Consider the following 20,378-nt stretch of genomic DNA (forward strand, 5'->3'; position numbering starts at 1 on the left):
GTAAAAAGGAGAGAGGGGGCACAGGCTGGATGGAAAGGGGAGAGGGGCATAGAAAGAAGGCAGATACCATATGGAAGGGGTAGAGGGCAGACAGTGGATGGAAGGGGCAGATGCTGGAAGGAAGAGAGTGAAAAGAAGATAAAAGCAGAAACCAGAGACAACAAAAGGTAGAAAAAATAATTTTACATTACATTATATTAAGGATTTCTATTCTGCCATTACCTTGCGGTTCAAGGCACATTACAAAAGAGTTAAAGAGGGTGTTTTACAAAAAGATTTCTGGTCCTTTTTTTGGGGGGGGGGGGAAAGAGTAGAGCAGTTTGATTTTATTTCTATTTTGCCATTGGAATATATCAGATTTGAAATATATATCCTGCTAGAGACATAACTGGGGACTGCAAAGCCCAGGCAGTGCTTCTTTAGCTTCCAGCTGGCTTAGGGCTCTCTCTGACCAGGGGGAACTCCCCTAACTCTATTCCTGTCATGTGTGACTGCAGTATTGTTAGCATGATATTTCTGTGTAGCATTTTGTAATAACTTGGCTTGTTCAATTTTCTTGATAGTAGAGGGGATATGTGTGAAAGGGAGGGGAGACAGAGGTTTTGTTGGTCCTTGCTCTGTATATTTGTATTTATAAAATGACAATTGTACAGAATATTGTTTCTTTTTATACGTTAATAAAATACGTTCAATATAAAATCATAACTGAAGCTTGTGCGGATGGGATCAAATGGTTTGCGGGGACCGAGCTCGCGAAGACGGGACAGAAATGGTTTTTTTTAAGTTTTAGTCTTAGTGGTTTGCAGGTCCACAAAATAATTCTTTTATTTCCAATGGTCCATAGGTGTAAAAAGGTTGAAGAACACTGACTTAAAGCATACGGCTGAGAACAAAAACAAGTCTTCAAATACAAGGGAATGAAATGAAGAATGATTATTGTTGCTTTTATGATGCATTTTTGCATTTAATCTCATTCAAACCCACTCGTCTCAGCCTAGGTTATGGCTCTGACAGATCCTAATGCTTTTCCCTCCCTATGCTGAAACTAAAAGTGGCAAAACCTTTGCCCTGAGGTCTGTGCCACTTTTAGTCTCAGCATACGGAGGGAAAAGCATTAGGATCCATCAGAGCTAAAGTGTCAAAGGTCTGTCAGAGCCATAAACTATGCTAAAAGTGGCACTGACCTCAAATTTTTAAGGTCGTGCAGTTAAGATCTGCGTTTTACCCCTTCCCCCATATCTGCTTTGTTTTACTTGAATATCTACTTATGCTTAATTATTGTGAAGAGAAAATAAGGATCGTTTTTCCTAAAATCTAATACAGTATTATAAAATTAAATAAAGTTACAATACTCAGGAGAGGAATAGTCCAACCCCCCTCCCACATTTCACAGAAAGGTCAGCTAGGTCAATCTCCATATGTTGTGCCTTCTCTGGATTTCTCAAGGTTTAAATCTTAAAGTATAAAGTTTGTAAAACATTTCATGTTCAAATACTACACACATCCACACACTTCATCCTTGGATCCAAGGCAGTTATACTACATATTTCACATATATTCATATTTCTCATACTCAAATCATAATTTTCCTTACATCTACCAAAACTAAAAGCCATCTGTTAACAATTTCCTGAGCTTACTAGTTTAAACAAAGAACCACAGAAGACCAGGCTTTAGGCGGGAAAGTGAGACTTGTCTTACTGAACAGAGAAGGAAAAACTCTTAAAACTTTTAAACCTTTACCTCTACAAATATTTTTTACACTAAATTTCCCTAAGTTCTTGCTTATCCTGCAAACTGAATATTATTATTCCCTTTTTTTCCCTCTCTCTCTCTATTTCCTGATCTTTTGTTCATTATCCTTATATGATTTTTTTTTTTATTTTGTTTGCTTTTAAGACACAAATAACTTTGAATGTCCATTAAAAGGTCTCCGTCACCCTGCTATTTGCTGCCCATGCCAGACAGGTAGACATCAGGGTGTGGCAAGCAGGTCTGTAGTACCTGTGAATTCCAGGAAGCTACAAGATGGCTGGGTTGCCTGGTGGAGGGGTGACCAAGTGTGTGCCATGGGCCTATAGAAGTAAGCCACAGGAGAGAGAGTTTGAGTATAAGTGACTTGGCAAATCCAGCGAAAACAAAAACCCTGTGGCGATGATGATGTTCAAGTTGCAGGCTTTATTTAAGAATATACAATTTGATAATCCACATAAAATATATCATATATCAGGAACTATATATGGCCCCCAACACGGTCCATGTTTCAACAATGCTGTCTTCCTCAGGGGTCCCTAAAAGTCCTGATATGAGAACACGTGGATTAAAAACTGAAAACAATACTGAGGAAGACAGCATTATCGAAACACGGACCATGTTGGATCCACAGTAGAGAACTGCACGGGAACGGGGACGACGGGAATCCTTGCCTAAGAGCACCATGCTACGGAAAACCCCAGCTAGTGTCCCTCCATTAATAGTATGAGTGCAAAGCAGCCTGCTAATGCCATCACCAGGCTTCAAATAACCTCCTATGGAATGCAACCAACATGTCTGGCAACGGTCCTTGGCTAATGGCAAACCCCATGAGCCTCGTCGTATACCAGACCTACTTCCCTTGGAAGGTTCTAAGGTAGCCAGCCTGGACTCGTGACAAATGAAGATTCCCCATCTGACTGAAGCCCTCTCCAGTATCAAGTCCCTAGGACACAGGAGGCCACACTGTTGACCCCAGTCAAGAATAATGCCAGAGGAGGCAAGGAATCCCCTTGTAACCGGACACTACTCTGTACCCGGCCATAAAGTGACAAGTGCCTGTCCCAAGAAGAAACAGTAATAGCCTCAGACACTGGGGTAGCTTATTCAACCGCCAGTCCATTCCTCCACATGAATAAACCCAGAAGGAGTGGAAAAAATAACTAAGATAAATAGCAAGAGCTATCAACTAGCCTGCAATCAGCCTAGCCATAGCTTAACTGCCATCTGACTGTGACCAAACAAGGTACACCAGGCCACAAATGAAATGGCTCCCCAGCTAAGGCCAACCCACCACCCGTTTAGCAGCAACTAGGGTCGGCAGGTGATGCCCCCCCCCCCCAAAAGGTAAGCACCGTGCAGCTCATATCCCGCAGCTCAAACGAGGCCTACTCCTCAGGAATCAGCCTTCCCCTCAGAAATTGGCCTTCCCCTGCGGCCTGAGCTCCCAGGAATCAGCCTTCCCCTGCGGCTTGAGCCCCCAAGAAAATTGCTGAACTGAGGGCCAAGCAACAGGAGCATTTCCCATCTGAGGCCTAAAGCCACAGGAAGATCTTAACCTCTGAGGCCACAGGAAGAGCTCTCAACTGAGGCCAGCCCCAGAAATCAACCTCCACTGAGGTCTACGCCATAGGGCCATATCCCATCCTAGGCTTAAGCCACCAGAATCTTTTTTTTTTTTTTTTAACTGACGCCTAAGGCACCGAAATTTCCACATCCGAGGCCTAAAACCCCAGGAACATTTCTCAACTGAGGCCTAAAACCCCAGTGAGATAAATGACAGGAGCCTATGGGAGACTTTTACATGTTGCAAGACCTATTCCTGCATTTTACTGGAGGTGCTAAAGTCACGGGCTTGTACAAACTGGTTTCAGTTCAGATGCTGAGATGCTAATGTGTGCCATGTGAGTGCGTAGATTTCTTGCTGTGAAGTTTCTCAAGGACACCAACCAATGCTGGAAAGACCATGAGCTATTTGACAGTGCTAAAAGAAAATGCAAGTCAGCAGAACACTCCATCTGGGAACTGATAAAGTGATGCCAGGCTAATGCGCTGAGGCACTGATACTGATGTACCCGTGTGAAGAATGGAAACTTCAAAAAGAAGAAAGTTCCAGAAGCTATGCCTGTCCAGGGCCCCCCAGGGAAAAATGGAGATGTGGACTAGGAGAGGGTTAGATAGGCAGTTGGTCTCTCCAATAGTGCGATACATATTCACAGCCAGGGGAATTGTCTAAGACTATGGCACCTTCTGTATAAAACCCCAATGCTTTGGCAGAGTTTTCTTTAGAGAACCTGCGCCATACTTACAGAAATATGCTGGCACTGTTTGTATGAGGTTTTTTCCTCTCAGTTGTATATGTCCAAACCGATTTATTTCTGATTTGACAAATGTTGCTATAATACTAATTACTAGAATAAAAAGTTATTTGCTTTGGAATATACAATGTAATCTTGTGGGTTTTATTTTTTTTTCTTCATGACGAATCCCCAGTGAGGTAAAGTAAGCAGCTTTTTACTTCACCAGGAACATGCGCAGCAGCATTTCTCAACTGAGGCCTAAAGTCCCAGGAACATTTCTCATCTGAGGCTTAAGCCACAGGAACATGAGTCTCTACTGAGGCCTAAGCCAAGTACTCACGTGCTCCTGCACTACCGGAAGGCAAAGGGAGAAGCATTAGTGCTGCAGCGCACAGGGAACTGTGCCGGCACCCATGGTCGGGCTTTTCTTCTTATGGGAAAAGACCCTCCGACCACATCAGCTTCTTCTTCTTCTCTCCACTGACTGGGAGGGTGGGGAAGGGACCTGGGTGGGCCCAGGTGTTGCCCCTAAAGTTGGCTCAATATGGCCAACACCCCTAGGCTCTACTGAAGCCGCAGCAACAGGAGCAAATAGCCTTCTGTCCTCAGGAGCCGAAACCAGGAACCAGAATGACAGCAGCCATTTTTTTCAGATCTAGGAAACTGGTGCTGGTAGCTGTAGCCAAGCCTGGCTGAAATCCACTGCAGACTCCAGGAGCTGTGAGAAACTCATTCTCAACCTGCTGGAGATAGAGTATACTGATTGGCCAAAAGGATGTGCATCCAAGATATACCCAAAGTCAATTCAGTGCTCTCTATCTCCCCCTGCTGGTTGATGGACATAATCCCGCGAGCCTCTGGATTCATTTGCTGTTGATGACAAGGAAATTATATATTTTATGTGATTGTATATTCTTAAATAAAGCCTGCATCTTGAACATTACCATCTCCAGTTTTTGTTTTCGCTGAATTTGCATTTTCTGTGGTATTAAGGGTCAATCTTTTGCTTATAAGTGACTTTGTACATCTAATGTCCCTTTCTTTGACTAAATGTCCCTTTAGCCCCTGTGTGGCTGTATTGATCATGGGCCCAGGCCTGTCCACTAGTCACGTTCAGTGGCGTAGTAAGGGGGGAGGGTCGGTCTGCCCCGGGCATCATCTTGCTCAAGTCACCAGCACCCCTCCTTCTGTCCACTCCCCTTCTTCACCCCATACTTTTTTTAAACTTCGGCACAAGCAGCCACCAACTTGCTGCCCGCGTCAGCTTCGGCGCTCTCTCTCACTGACGGCCTAGGAAGTGACGTCAGAGAGCGCGCCGAAGCAACAAGTTGGTGGTTGCTCGCGCCAAAGTTAAAAAGGCACGGAGAAGGGGCGTGCGAGCATAGCAGGGAGGAGGGCAGGAGAGGGGTGCCACCGCCCCGCGCTATTTCACTGGTCACGTTACCAGATTTATTTGTTTATTCATTTTTTCTATACCGTTCTCCCAAGGGAGCTCAGAATGGTTTATATGAATTTATTCGGGTACGCAAGCATTTTCCCCATCTGTCCCGGTGGGCTCACAATCTATGTAATGTACCTGGGGCAATGGGGGAATTAAGTGACTGGCCCACAACCTCTGGGTGACGAGGCTGTAGCTTTAACCACTGTGCTACTCTAGATATCAAAATGTAGTGAAAGTGATCCAAGTGTAGGGCAATCCATCCATTGTGACATCACTGATGAGGTTGGCTCTTATTGGCGACATGAGGCATTATGATGTCACAATACCAGCTCTGGTTATCAGAGGCTGAAACTTTTTACACTCTTTATTTATTCACTTGACTATACAGTTCTCCCAGGGGAGCTCAGAACAGTTTATGTGGTGAAGCCATTCTAAAGCAAGAAAATGTTGGCACACTAACATTACTAAACCTTGTGTCAGAATGCTGAATCATTCCCTCCCTCTGGTCACAAGATACATTTCTCCTTCCCTCCTTTCTGCCCTCCCCATCCATCTCACCCTCTCCACGTCCAACACTTTCTGCCTCCTGCACACTTTCTCTCTCTTCCCTCAGTGGCATCCCTTTCTCACCCCCTAACACAACATGCTCTCTCCCCATGCACCATCTCACCCTCACCTCCAGTGTGTAGCACCTTTCCTTTCCTTCCAATTCTGCAAGGTCCAGCAGCACCTCTTCTTCCTTCCTTTTACCTCCCCCCTATCCAGCAGTACCCCTTCTCCCTTCCCTGCTCCCCCTGTCCAGTAGCACCTCTTCTCCCTTCCTTTTACCTACCCCTGTCCAGTAGCACCTCTTCTCTCTTCCTTTTACCTCCCCCTGTCCAGCAGTACCCCATCTCCCTTCCCTGCTCCCCCTGTCCAACATCCACTAGCTTTAGTTTAGCTTTAGCCGGAGTTTAATCAGGCAGCCTCGGGACTTTTGCTAGGCCGGGCCACCTTGCACCTTGTAGCTGCTTGATGAAACCGTGGCTAAATCTAAACTAAAGCTAGGGGTATAGATAGAGGATCACTGCACAGGTCCTGGACCTGTTGGGCACGATGGACCTCAGGTCTGACCCAGCAGAGGCATTGCTTATGTTCTTATGTAGTCTTTATATGGAAAAATACAACAGCAGACAGGCATCTGTCACGTGCTGAGTTTGAAGATGATCACGCTGTAAATGCATGTCATTGTAACCTATAGAATGTACACAGATTTCACATGAGATTGTAACCTTTAGAATCATTAGATATGTAAACAAGGGAGTTACCTTGATATAATCAGCAAAGAAACACAATAAAAGGGCTCGGGACTTTCCAAAGGGAGCGTCTCCGCCCAACTTGATTCATGTGTGCAGCCTCATCCCTACAAGTTTACATGAATTTATTTGGGTACTCAAGCAGTTTTCCCTCTCTGTCCTGGCGGGCTCACAATCTATCTAACGTACCTGGGGCAATGGGGGGATTAAATGACTTGCCCAGGGTCACAAGGAGCAGCGTGGGTTTGAATCCACAACCTCAGGGTGCTGAGGCTGTAGCTTTAACCACTGTGCCACACTCTCCCCCAGATGTCTGCATTTTACAGCATTTTATGTTCCTGACAGGGCTTTTGGAATACAGCGATCTATCAATGCAATACAAAGGGGCTAAGGGTGGCAGAGAAACTTACCTCGTGACATGAGGAGGTCATGAATCTCCTGGATGACCTTCTCGTACAGCTCCTTCTGCCACTCTCCCAGGATGTCCCACTCCGTTTCCAAGAAATAAGCAGCGACGTCACTGAATGCGACTGATACCTGGAACAGCAAACAAATTTCAGTGTTTCGTAAGCCAGTCTTGGTTTTCAAGATGCCGATATTCTGGAAATCTGCCTGGCTAGGGGTATCCCATGTCATAGTAAACTAGTACTTGTAAATGTCAGCAGATAATGACTTGCCTGGTCCTTCCAGTCTACCCAACGAGATGTCCAGAGATGAATCTGGGACTCTGCACAGGATCCACTTCCTCAAGATTAAAGACAGGTGTACTTTAGCTCTGTCTCTCTCTGCCAATTTTGGAGTTTAGATTGTAGAACTTTGCCCTGCGCTGGTCCTATGTCCCAACTACTGGAATTACTGTCGAAGTCCACTCTAGCCTTCATCGCTTCCAAAATACTAAATTAAGACCACCTCAGCCCTGCTTGGAAGAGACGGCTGAGAGGAAATATGGTTGAAGTTGACAAAATCCTGACTGGAGTAGAACGGGTGCAAGTGGATCGATTTTTCATTCCATCAAAAACTACAAAGACTAGGGGCCACTCGATGAAGTTACAGGGAAATACAGTGGAACCTTGGTTTATGAGCATAATTCGTTCCAGAAGCATGCTCGTAAACCAAACTGAGTTTTCCTATAGGAATGAATGGAAACTTGCTTGATTCGTTCCTCCCCCCCCCCCAAGGCCACCGTTGCAGCTTCACCTTACTCCCCCACCCTCGAGGCCACTGGCGCTGCTCCACCTTCTCCCCCCCCCGAGAACCGGCATCACCCCCACCCCCTCCAGCAAATGCCCCCCCCCCGAGAACTGGCACTGCCCACCCACTCGCTTAGCACCCCCCTCTCCCCCCGCGATCCGGCATCCCACACCCACCCAAACACCATCCCTTACCCCTATTTGGCACTGGCACCAACGCACAGGACATGTAAATCGGCCAGATACATGTTGATGGTCAGTAAATTAAACACAATAAAACTTGAAACTTGATCCTCCCGCTTGGCTGGGCTGGGCCTTGAGGATCTTCAGGCACCAGCATGTCTTGTGCATTGGTGCTGATGCCGATGACAAATCGGGGTAAGGGATGGTATTTGGGCGCTCGGCAGGGGATGCCGGATTGCGGAGGGGGCCAAACGAGCGGGTGGGGGGATGCCAGATCTCAGGGGGCACTCGCAAATCGAGTCAACACTCGGTTTGCGAGGCACGATTTGTGGGAATGCTTTGCTCATCTTGCAAAACACTCGCAAACCGCGGTTTGACTGTACTTTTAAAACCAATAGGAGGAAATTCTTTTTCATTCGGAGAATAGTTAAGCTCTGGAACGCTTTGCCAGAGGTTGTATGTGGTAAGAGCGGATAGCAAAGCTGGTTTTAAGAAAGATTTGGACATGTTCCTGGAGGAAAAGTCCATAGTCTGATATTGAGAAAGACATGGGGGAAGCTTCTACTTGCCCTGGATTGGTAGCATGGAATGTTGCTAGTCTTTGGGTTTTGACAGGTACTAGTGACCTGGATTGGCCACCGTGAGAACGGGGTTACTGAGCTAGATGGACCAGTAAGGCTATTCTTATGTTCATAAAAATGGGAAAAAATAACGTAATTGGTTAGGATAAAATAGAAAAGGGGAAATAAATAGGAGAAATGTGGTATATGAAATCTATAACCCTCATTATCCTTCCTTCTCTATATCTCTAGTGAAGGGACGCAGTTCTGAAACAAGGCCATATCAGCACACTGATATTATGAGGCCCTGTGAAGGAATTATGAATCATTCATCATCCCCTCGCTCCCCCTTACATGCCACGTAGCCATTCTAAAGCAAGGGAAAATGTTAGCACCTTGTGACAAATTGCTGAGGCATTCCCCCCTCTGGTCACAAGACCCCTGTCACCTATTAACCCTTATCTTGTTTGAGCTGCCCTTATTTGGAAAGGACATCAGCTGACAGGCATTGCTTAGGTGCAAAGACTCAGGTTCTGTCCACGTGCTAATCAGGCCCTTGCCTATGTGCAGAAACAAGCATAGAATATATCAGCTGACCAGCCTTGCACACGTGCAGGGTCTGAAGGTGTCCACGCTGTAAAGGCATGTACCTTTGTATCCACCAACGTAAAAGCATGTAACTTTGTTATCTACCAATCATTAGACATGTAATCGAGGGAGTTACTATGATGTCATTGGCACAGAAGCATAATAAAAGGGACTCTGAGCTAGCCACTGGCAGCGCCTCCTTCCCGACTCGTATCCTGTGTGTGTGTGTGTGTGTGTTTGCAGTATTCACATCCCTACAAGTGCACCTGAACAGGGACCCTTCGCCCTGCTTGCTCCATCTGACGATAAAACTAGGTGCACCTCATCCTCCGGAATCCCCTCGAGTAAGTATGGGAAATTCCCTGTCAGATTTGCAGCGTGCTCATGTGAATTATATTCTGAGACATACAGATATAGAGGCCTCTGATTCACAGTTAAAATGTTTAGTACAAGAGATAGGAGAGCACTGCTCCCGATATCCAGAAAAGGGATCCCTGAAATTTGAAGATTGGATTAGAGTCGGGAAAGTATTGCATGCTGAGCCTAGGGCATCGGCAGCCATATTACTTTTATGGCATCAGTGCAAGTTTTCCTTGGAGAAGGTAGGAACAGAGGCGTCCTCCAAGGTGGCAACATCTTATTAACCGTTCCCCCCTGACTATTCCAGTCAGAACACATATCCAAAAATCATGCCTCCAGCACAGTTACCTCCAGCTCCTTTAAGTGCAAAAAAAGAAGAAACATTAGCGCACCTTTTACATGTGTTTCAAACAATGATTTTAAAAAAGCCAGAGAGGAAGGGCAATTAGCAACAGAGGACATGAAAGATTTAATTCTCCTAGGACAAGCAGGATGAGTCAGCCACATGTGGGTGTTGTCTCAACAGCTCCCAATTTGCGGATAAGCTCTCCAATAGCTCAGAGAGATTTTTTTTTTTTTTCTCTGAGCACATGCAGTGCCCGGGCCCCACTGGGCATGCCCAAGCCCTACCCATTTCCCCCTGCTTCCCCCTAATCCCCAGTCTTTAGTTTCCGCCTGTTCCCATCGGTCGGTTTTTCTACAGCTCTCCATTACAACTTTTCTACTCATCACCTTGAAGATGCCTGAATCATCAAAAGAAATGACTGGGATGCAGGAGAAGTATGAATGCACTGGACCTTCAAGAATTGTGCGTCCACGGTTTGAATCCAGCGTACAAGGTTCCGTGTTGCTTGCATTGTGCGCACATGTCTTCGTGAGCACGCAAGCTGACCCCTGCTTACATCGTGCCTGCTTGTATCCGCACGCACGTAAGCCGAACCAGCCCTGCTTACACTTGTACCTGCTTGTATCCGCACGCACATAAGCCAGCCCTCCTGGAACTGTGCCCACCTGTTTTCATGAGCACTCCAGTTGAGGAAGAGGGAGCTGAGAAACTCCATGGAAAGGAGTGAAGCCTAAGAATCAGCCTGCACAGCCTGATCGTAAGGCAGCAATGGGGTATGTAAAATTGGCAGGGGTAAGGAGCCTTCAGGATGCCCTGGCTCTGCCCTGACTCCCTGCATCAGCCATCAAGGTAAGTGCCTTATCTGCCTGCTCTGGGAAACTTCTGATAATCTCTCTCCCTCCTCCCATTCTGAAAAAGAAAAAGAAACTAGATGCTTCTTTCCCTCTTGGGGACCTGCAAAGTCTGCAGTGCAGACCTCTCCCACCTCCCCCCTCATGTGGGGAAGAACCTTTGCAGCACGAGGAGTCTGCCTTTCACATTAAGCTCGTAGCTCAGACATGGGCAGGGCACTTGGTAAGCAATCCCAGAAGTGTCCCTCCTCCTGCCATGATGGAAACCACTGGCAACCAATTGGTTTTTCCTTCCTCCCCGGCAACAGGGGCAGTCCCGGGGAACTCTTCTCAGAGTGTGGTGCTGATGTCATCAGTGATGCAGCATGTCAGACCACGCCTCCCCAAAGGTGGGGGTTTGAAACCCCTCAGCCAAAAGAGCTGTTCACTGCACTTCAGAAACCTAGGCAGAGTGCTTTTCCACAGCTCACAGCCAGCATGAGGGACTCTGCTACTATTTATTATTTCTATAGCGCTGAAAGGCATATGCAGCGCTGTACAGTTTAATATACAATAGGCAGTACAGCAGGAGAAGCCACACAGGAGGCATCATCACCACTCCTCTTCATCTGCCTCCAGGCACAGCGGGAAACGCAGCCAGGGTCATTGGCACAGATGAAGGGGAGCATCCTGCCCCCTTTCTGCAGGCTCACCCCACCTCTCAAGAAGGACAGAGAATGTCAGTGGGGTACATGGAGCCACCCAACCAGTCAAGTGGAGCAGCACATGAACCTGTGAACCACCAAGAATGGACCAGCAGCAACAGTTAATCCTCCTGCTGACCCAACTCCTATCTCAGCGGGCAACACTCCCCCCAATGCCCCCCTTTAGAGGGAGCCAAACACAACAACATGGCGCGTTCCAGCGGCATGCCATGCACCCAAGCAACAGAGAAACAAGCAACATACCAACCTCCAGCCACATCCCGAGTCACCACCCACAAAAATAAATAAATAAGTATAACCCCCCCACACACACACACAAACGAGGACTTACCCCAAGTTCCTCCAGAAACTCACAGCCTTTCTCAAGATCCATGTGGGTGGACCACCAGTACCCAAGACAGATTACTACAATGCCTGAACTACTTCAGGCAGGCGGTGGCGATTCCAGTCCACAAGAACCTCCTGGACTGTAGAGACAAGATTTGGCAGACTCCCTCCTCAGGGCAACCAACATCAAGGAGACTGGAAGTGAAGTACCAGATCTTTCCGGCCCTGGGGTTCGACGGCCCGCAACAGCCATACAAGGGCATTGCGGTAGCCTTGGCGCTCAAGAGAAACAGACAGCACGACCCCCCCTCCTCCAACGCCCCATCTGAAAAACCCTGGATTCCACAGGGAAAAAGACCTTCGAGGGCACAATACTGAGCACACGAATTGCTGCGCTCCAGTTCCAGATGCTGCTTTATCAGGAGGCCATAGAGATAAAATAAATAAATAAAATAAAACAGGGACTCCAGCTCACCACCAAGCCGGTCCAGGAGTCTCTTTCGTTCCTCCTCCATAATTTAGAGGAATGCAGCAATCGCACCTCCAAGACGGCCTTTGAATTCTTTGAAACATCCAGCCGCACTGGGGGGGGAACAGCCATCCCTGCCCAGAGCTTAGCCTAGTCTTGTGCCTTGGCACTCCTTCATGAGAGTCTCTAGCAAATGCACCATGCACAGAGGGTAACCTGTTCGGGGACAAGGTTATGGAGACAGTCAACGGCACTAAAGATGACTTCACCAACCTTAGAACGCTGGGCACACCCATGAAGACACCAGAGGAACCATCCTCGCATGTCTTTCACCGCCCCCAAGTGATACCCCAGAACACCACACTGGCAGCAGTCCGTGCCCCAGCGCTCGCAACAGTAACATAACTGCTATGCAAAAAAGCGCCGCCCGAGGGGCAGGGACAGCCAAGGGCAGCCCTCTCCCCAAAACAAAAACACAACCTTGACCACCCTCCAGCCCAGCAGGGGCCAGGGGAAGAAGGATCAGATTGTCTGCAAAGGCTTGGCCCAGGATCACCATCGACCAGTGGGTCCTCAGCATCATCAAGCAGGGATTCAGAATTCGTCTCCACTCCCGCCACCCCCCCCCCCCCGAGTGGGCGGGGCACCCTTCATCTGACGATCCAATTTTCCTGCAGCAAGGAGAGGACCTACTTCGGGCAGAATCAATAGAGGCGGTGCCGAACAGAGGAGATCACCAAGGGGTTTTTACTCCAGGAACCCCCGCATCCCCATGGATAAGGACAAACGCTTGATCCTGGATCATTGCAAGCTCAACAGGTGCATACTCAAGGAACGATTCCAGATGCACTCTCTGGGTACAGTCTTGCTCCTGTTACAGCCCGAGTATTGGCTAGAATCCCTGGACTTACAGGATGCATACACTCACGTATCCATGCACCCAGCCCACAGGAGGCATCGTCACTTTTAAAGCCAAGACAGACACTTCCAGTTCAAGGTCCTACCCTTTGGACTCTCAACAGCTCCAAGAGTGTTCACAAAGTGTGTGGCCGTGGCACATCCTCACCTTCAGGAGGTGTGCGTCCTATCTTATCTCGATGACTGGCTAATAGTGGCCCTGACAACCACCATAACCCTCCTCCAAGAATTAGGGTTCCTCATCAACTACAAAAAATCCCACCTGATACCCACCCAGGGGATATTGTTCATCGGGGCAGTCATCGACACCACACAGACCAAGGCCTTTCTACCAGACTGCCAGATCGACGCCATGACATCCCTGGCCCAGTGCATCTCTGCCAGCAGTTCATCGTCAGCACGCTCCCTCCTGCGTCTCATGGACCACATGGCGGCTGCAGTCTTTGTTGTCCAGCACACCAGACTACACATGAGATCCCTGCAAGGGCATCTCAGACATCACTGGGACCAGCATACCCAACCTCTGACCACCCAGATACCCATTCGCCAACCCATACACAAGACGCTTCACTGGCGAATGGCCCGAGATAACTTAACGAAAGGGAAACCAGACCACCACCGCACCAGCTATGGTCACCATGGATGCCTAAAAACATGGATGGGGGACACACCTTCTCCATCTTCGCACAGGGGACACATGGTCTGCCCAGGCGTCCTCACTCCATATCAACCTACTGGAGCTCAGGGCCATAGGGAATGCCCTCAAAACCTTCAAACAATGGGTGACAGGTAGGGCAGTCCTCACCCAAACAGAAAACAAGTTGGCCATGTACTACGTCAACAAGCAGGGAGGGACAGGGTCAGCCTCGCTTTGCAAGGAAGCTTGCCGCATATGGGAGTTCGCCAACTCCATTCAAGGCCAGATGTATCGGCGAGATCCAGGCCCTGGTCCATCACCCCCTGACACACTCCTCCATGAAAACAGGGTGGTACTCAGAACCCACTCCCGATTCTTGCCGAAGGTGGCTTCAGAATGCCACATCAACCAGTCTACTATCCTGCACTCTACATCCCCCCACAGGGAGGCATACAGCCACCTCAGTGACACCTTCTGGACTGTGTGCGGGCCCTAACTATGCAACAGACCAGACAAGCCTTAACTGTTCGTCTCCTACGACCAAAATAGACCAGGACTGCCGGCCACCAAATGCAGGCTCTCGTGCTGGATATCCCTTTGCATCCCCTTCACCTATAGAAGAGCGCAACGTGAACCGCAGGTGGGAGCCCACGCCCACCAGCTCAGAGCCATAGCCACCACTCCGGCTCATCTGCACCACACATCAATAGGGGACATCTGCGATGCAGCCACTTGGTCCTCCATGCACACCTTCACCAAGCACTACTGCCTCGACATAGCATTTCACGCTCCAAATGCATTTGGCCGAACAGTCTTGCAAGCAGCCCTTCCTCCTGGGAGGGACAGCAACCACTACAGCAACCACTAGCACAGCCTTGACAAACACTGATCAAGTAGGGTGTTATAAATATTGATTAACTAGGTCTTCCAGCACTACCTGTCTAGACTGAATGTTGAATATGCAAGTATGAATTGTCACATGCAAGTACGAATTGTCACTGTTGACCAGTTGGTTTCTCACTGTTCATTGATTGTTATTGACCAGTCTCACTGTTCTGTGAGTATTATTGCTCAGTTAACACAGCACTTTATCAAAAACCTTGTTTCCACTTCACCTGCTTCGCCTGATTACCCTGCCCTGCTCGGCCTCCACAGCCAGGCGAGGGATGCACAGAGCGCTAAGGCGCAGGTCCAGTCGGTACATCCCTCGGCTAGGGAGTCACCCAGTCATCCTGCTTGTCCTAGGAGAAATTGTAGTTACTTACCTGTAATGTAGGTTCTCCGTGGACAGCAGGATAGTCAGCCACACAACCCAACTGCCTCCCCATACGGCCGACCCGGCCACAGCTAGGAACATCCTGGGGATTAGGGGGAAGCAGGGGGAAATAGGTAGGGCTCGGGCATGCCCAGTGGGGCCCGGGCACTGCACGTGCTCAGAGAAAAAAAAAAAAAATCTCTCTGAGCTATTGGAGAGCTTATCCGCAAATTGGGAGCTGTTGGGACAACACCCATATGTGGCTGACTATCCTGCTGTCCACGGAGAACCTACGTTATAGGTAAGTAACTACACTTTCAAGCCTACCCAGTCACATATGCCCCAGATCCTAATGGTCCAGGACAGATAGCTACTTATCAACCATTATCCTTTGCAATATTGCGAGAAATTCGTAAATCTATTTCAGAGACAGGTTTAAGAAGTAATTTCACAGCCAGGTTATTTGAAACCATGGTTGGGGCGCATACCTTAATACCACAAGATTGGAAAGACATTATGCGCATGGTATCAACTATGGGTCAATATGTTATGTGGGATAGTGAATATCAAAGGGAGGCTCAACAAAGAGCTTTACAGTCTGGAGGGCTTTATACCCCAGATCAGTTAGCCTCTGGAATACCAGTTAAAAGTTATGCAAGCATCAAACAGGGAGCCACCGAGCCTTATATAGAATTTATAAACAGGTTACAGGAAGCAATGGGCATTTTAGCAGTTGCAGTACAAAAAAGTTCCACTCCAAAAGGCCCATATTGAACAGAGGGCGACCACCTAGTATTTGTCCACAATGTAAGAAGGAATATCATTGAGCTAACCAAGGTCACTCAGAAACAGCGAGACATTGTAAGTGCAGGAATTAGCTTAGTGGAACAGAGGATTTAAAGACAGGACTGTCTGCCTGCCTGAATGTGTGTTTTTGTTTTGTGTGACTGATAAATGGGTCTGAAGAGAAATTAGCGAAGAAGGAGTTGGTCAAAAGCTCTAGAGAGAGGATAAGGATTTTAACCTCTTATCTTTACAGCCCCTTATTTCATAAATTTGGTTCAGCAAATAACAACAACAATAAATTATATTTTTGTAAATCAGTTGAAATACTGGTGACTAAGATATGGGGTGTTAATTATCCTTCCTAAATTGGAGTCACTGTTAAATTTCTAGGTTCACACTGTCACTGTAGTTGGGGTCATTTTCTTCCCAAACTACACGACCTTTGCACTTCTTATCAAGTCTGTAACAGGCTTCTCTCCACAGGTCTTTTGTTTGCAATTCTTTAATACTGATAACTTTGATGTTATCTAGCTTTGTCCAAGATTAGATATGAAGGATGTAGCCTTCCATAGCTTTTGCTCACTCTGGTTAAGCCAATTATTAACTGCATTGCAGGGCTAACACTGAGTACAGTGTTAGGTTGAACTTTTTGACAGATAAGCTCTTTAGGATAGGAACCTTCATGTAAATGGAATGTTTACTTTTCTCCTTTCGATACTAATGAAATTGCAATTTAATAATTGTGGTATTTCACGTCTTTAATTGTGAATGAAAAGTTTATTACAGAAAAAAGTGGGTAAGTGATTACAATGTCATTGAATGAACTGTCCCCAGATTTGGAATGCCTTCCGAGATAACTACAGATACGGTAAGTTATTTTTGAATCATGTTGTTACAAGAATTAATAGACTCCTCATTGAGTAGGCACAAATTAAAATTTGGATATTAATTGTATTTTGGTAATTTGATGGAAGAACGAATTACTGATTCATAAAGAAAAATGTTGGCTTCTTATATAAAACGTTATGCCATTGGAGTCTGAGTATCAGACAGCAATATGTGCCAGTTGTACTACTGATCAGGATAATTGCACACAAGCGTACTTCTAGGGTTGTAAAATGAAATGACAAAAATAATGATGCAAAATATTTTAATAAAATCCAAAATCTTATTATTTATTGGTTATAAATATTAGATCATAAGAATTATCAATTAATTATCAATTGATTATCATTTGCATCATGAGAATTATTACAGAAGCCAAAAGCTGGCCTTGCTCATAATAAATTCCAACGTTTTACCAGTTACACATCCATATATATCCTAAATGACGACATTCCTTCGTTACAATCCATCTGCAATCTAATTGGTCCACATTATTTGTTTCCATATAAGGCTAGCTTCATATAGGCGTGTCCTAAAATTACATTCTTATATCTAAAAAGTTACATTCTCACATTATGCTTACATATTTTATAAAAAGAAGAAATACATAGACCGGGGGTCGGCAACCTGCGGCTCCAGAGCCGCATGCGGCTCTTTTCCACCTTTGCTGCGGCTCCGGTAGTGTGTCACGCAGGTATGCACCTTACAAGTCCAGGGTCGCGGCGGGAAATAGCCATGCTGAGCAGTGAGCTCAGCACATACACAGATGAAAGCCTTGCTTGCTGATTGGTCCGGCGGCCCCGCCCCGCCGTGCCGCCGGACCAATCAGCAAGCAAGGCTTTCATCTGTGTAGTGCTGAGCTCACTGCTCAGCATGGCTATTTCCCGCCGCGACGCTGGACTTGTAAGGTGCCTGAAAGAGAAATCATCCTGGCCGGGGTCGGTGTCATGCTCCGGAGATCTACAGCCTTCCTATCTCCCTCTCCCTTCTACCTACTTCCGGCCACATCCCCTGCTCCGCGGCTCTCTTCGGCAACTCAGCAGCAGCTTCTGACGTCGGGGCCTACCCTCTGCGAGTCCCGCTTGTTTCAACTTCCTTTTTCCACAAAGGCGGGACTCGTAGAGGGAAGGCCTCGATGTCGGCAGCTTGTCTTGATCACTGCTGCTGACGAGTTGCTGAAGAGAGCCGCGGAGCAGGGGGGTGTTGCCAGGTGCAGGTAGAAGGGAGAGGGCCAGATGCAGGACTCGTGGGTGAGGGAGGAGAAGAGAGAGAGAAAGAGAGAGGGGAGGGAAACAAAAGGAAATCTTTCATACTGGGCTGGGCCGGAGTGGAGGGAGGGTGGAAAGATTCTAGCTACAGGGTGCAGTAACAAAGGAAAAGGGGGGAAAGCTGAAAATGAAGATAGTGACACAAAGAAGAGAAAGAGTAAGCAGGACCTACTGAATAAGGATAGAGATACAGAGGGGACATGAAGAGGAGGTGAAATAGAGACATAGAAGTAATGCTGAAAAAGTGGGGGGGGGGGGGGGAGATAAAGACATTGAAAGGGCAAATGGTGAACATGGCGTAAAGATAAGGACAGAGACAAATGAAGATTCTGAAAAAGTGGTGAGATAGGGATATAGGTGAGATGGACACAAAGAAGGTGATGCTGGAAAATAGGTGGAATGGTAATTCTGACAGACACAGAAGGGAAATGCTGGATCAAGGAGAGATGGGGCTCAGGCTGGATGGAATGAGGAGAAATGCCTTGTTGGCCCGGAACTTCCTCTCCTACGTCAGAATTGACGTCAGGGAGCGGAATGCTGGTCAGCGCAACATTTCTGCAGGGAAAGCTTGGGACGGCGGTGGCTTGGGGGCTGTTTCCCGATTGCGGTGGCAGCAAACCGAGTGGCTTGGGGGAGGGCACGGAGACAGAAAGAAGGGGGAACAGGGAGACAGAAAGAAAAAGTTGGGGGAGAGAATGAGGTCTGGAGGAGAGGAAACATACAGGAGGCTGAAAGAAAGGAAGAAAGATTGGATGCACAGTCAGAAGAAGAAAGTGCAACCAGAGACTCATGAAATCACCAAATAGCAAAGGTAGGAAAAATGATTTTATTTTCAATTTAGTGATCCTGTATATAGCATTAAGATAAGAAACAATATATGCAGTGTTAGATTTGTTTTATAATGGTTTTGCGGCTCCAAGTTTTTTTTTCTTTTCGAAAACGGGTCCAAGTGGCTCTTTATGTCTTAAAGGTTGCAGACCCCTGACATAGACAGATATTGTAATATACTCACAAAGGCTATACAGCTTTTAAAACCTTTCCTGTTAAAACTCAGTGTGTCCTTTCTATACTGAGAATATCTCTGTCTCACTAAGACTGAACATAGAAAAAAAGATGGACGGAGCAGTTATCTCCCCCTCCCATCAATTCTATGAGTAGAAAAAAGTTCCTCAAGGTCAGAGGTCAAACACCAGCTGTAACCTTATCAGGATCTCTTCAGGATTTCAGATATATGAAAATCAAAATAAAATATACAGTGATACACATATGGTTTCGATCTGTCTTTCCCATGGCAAACTTAGGGCCCCCTGGTATGTGGATACCAGGTCAAAAGCCAACTCCTGTCTGCCTACATTTCCCTGAGGATTGACCTAGTTCAGGCTGGTCACTCTTCAAAACAAAGAAGTCCTTTTCCATCTGGGGTAAGGTTATCAATCACCAAATGTCTTAGCCAGCCCTGTACCCTCAAGCACATGAGACATGTGTCAAATCAATATGTTAACTTAAAATTCCTGTCTTTTACTTTTGTATTTTTGATTATTACATTCCAGCTTATCCAATTTTCATTTATAGCTACTAATCCACATTCTCACTTGCTCTTGGATTAGGCCCTATCTATCAACAGGTTTTTCTAACTAGTAAATCCTGGTGCAATGTGAGAAAGTGTAATAGCTGAATTTTTTTTATTATTTCATGTTTGCTCACCCGTACCTGTCCAGGTAAACCAAGCTGGCCCTCCTCAGAACTACTTAAGGCATAGGACAAGATCATTAACTACCTAGAATCACTATGACTCCATTTTACAGTATCCCTGGAAGATGAATGCCCCTTGTCTTTTGGTCATTTGGGAATTGTATTTATGTGATTTTGTCTCTGATTATATTGTAGATGATAGAAACTGAGGACTGCAGCTTGCAACAGGCAGACAGGGGACCTATCCAGACTGCATACATGAAATCTATGGACAGTCATATTTCTCTGACATTTTGTGACTCCAATCTAAAGGATATACACTTACTTTTAAAGCTTAACAAGACATCAAGATACTAACTGTGGTTAACTACTGATTTTGATCGTGTTCATTCCTATGGTTGAGAATTTGAGAAGCAGAGAAACTGTTGTGAATCTACTGTCAGAAGAGTTTGCACGAGTTACCAGCCTGTCCACACCTTCCTTTACATTTTTATCGTTTTTATATTGTCTCTTGTTTTCATATGTTCTATGATGCCTTATTGTCCAGAGGTTTCATTTAGGGGTTAATATT

The 20,378-nt window shown here is 46.6% G+C and overlaps 1 protein-coding gene across 3 annotated transcripts in view; it reads right to left on the reverse strand.

Moving 5' to 3' along the window:
• Positions 1-20,378, reverse strand: part of LOC117367726 (zinc finger protein 90-like) — a 78,220-nt gene that overhangs the window by 50,946 nt on the left and 6,896 nt on the right. For all 3 annotated transcript variants that reach the window (XM_033960587.1, XM_033960586.1, XM_033960585.1), the window contains exon 2: positions 7,199-7,325. In XM_033960587.1, coding sequence (XP_033816478.1) covers positions 7,199-7,325 — 127 coding nt within the window. The remainder of the gene's footprint in view (positions 1-7,198; positions 7,326-20,378) is intronic.

This window comes from Geotrypetes seraphini, chromosome 10 (assembly GCF_902459505.1).
Source record: "Geotrypetes seraphini chromosome 10, aGeoSer1.1, whole genome shotgun sequence".
In the NCBI taxonomy this organism is placed as follows: Eukaryota; Metazoa; Chordata; class Amphibia; order Gymnophiona; family Dermophiidae; genus Geotrypetes; species Geotrypetes seraphini.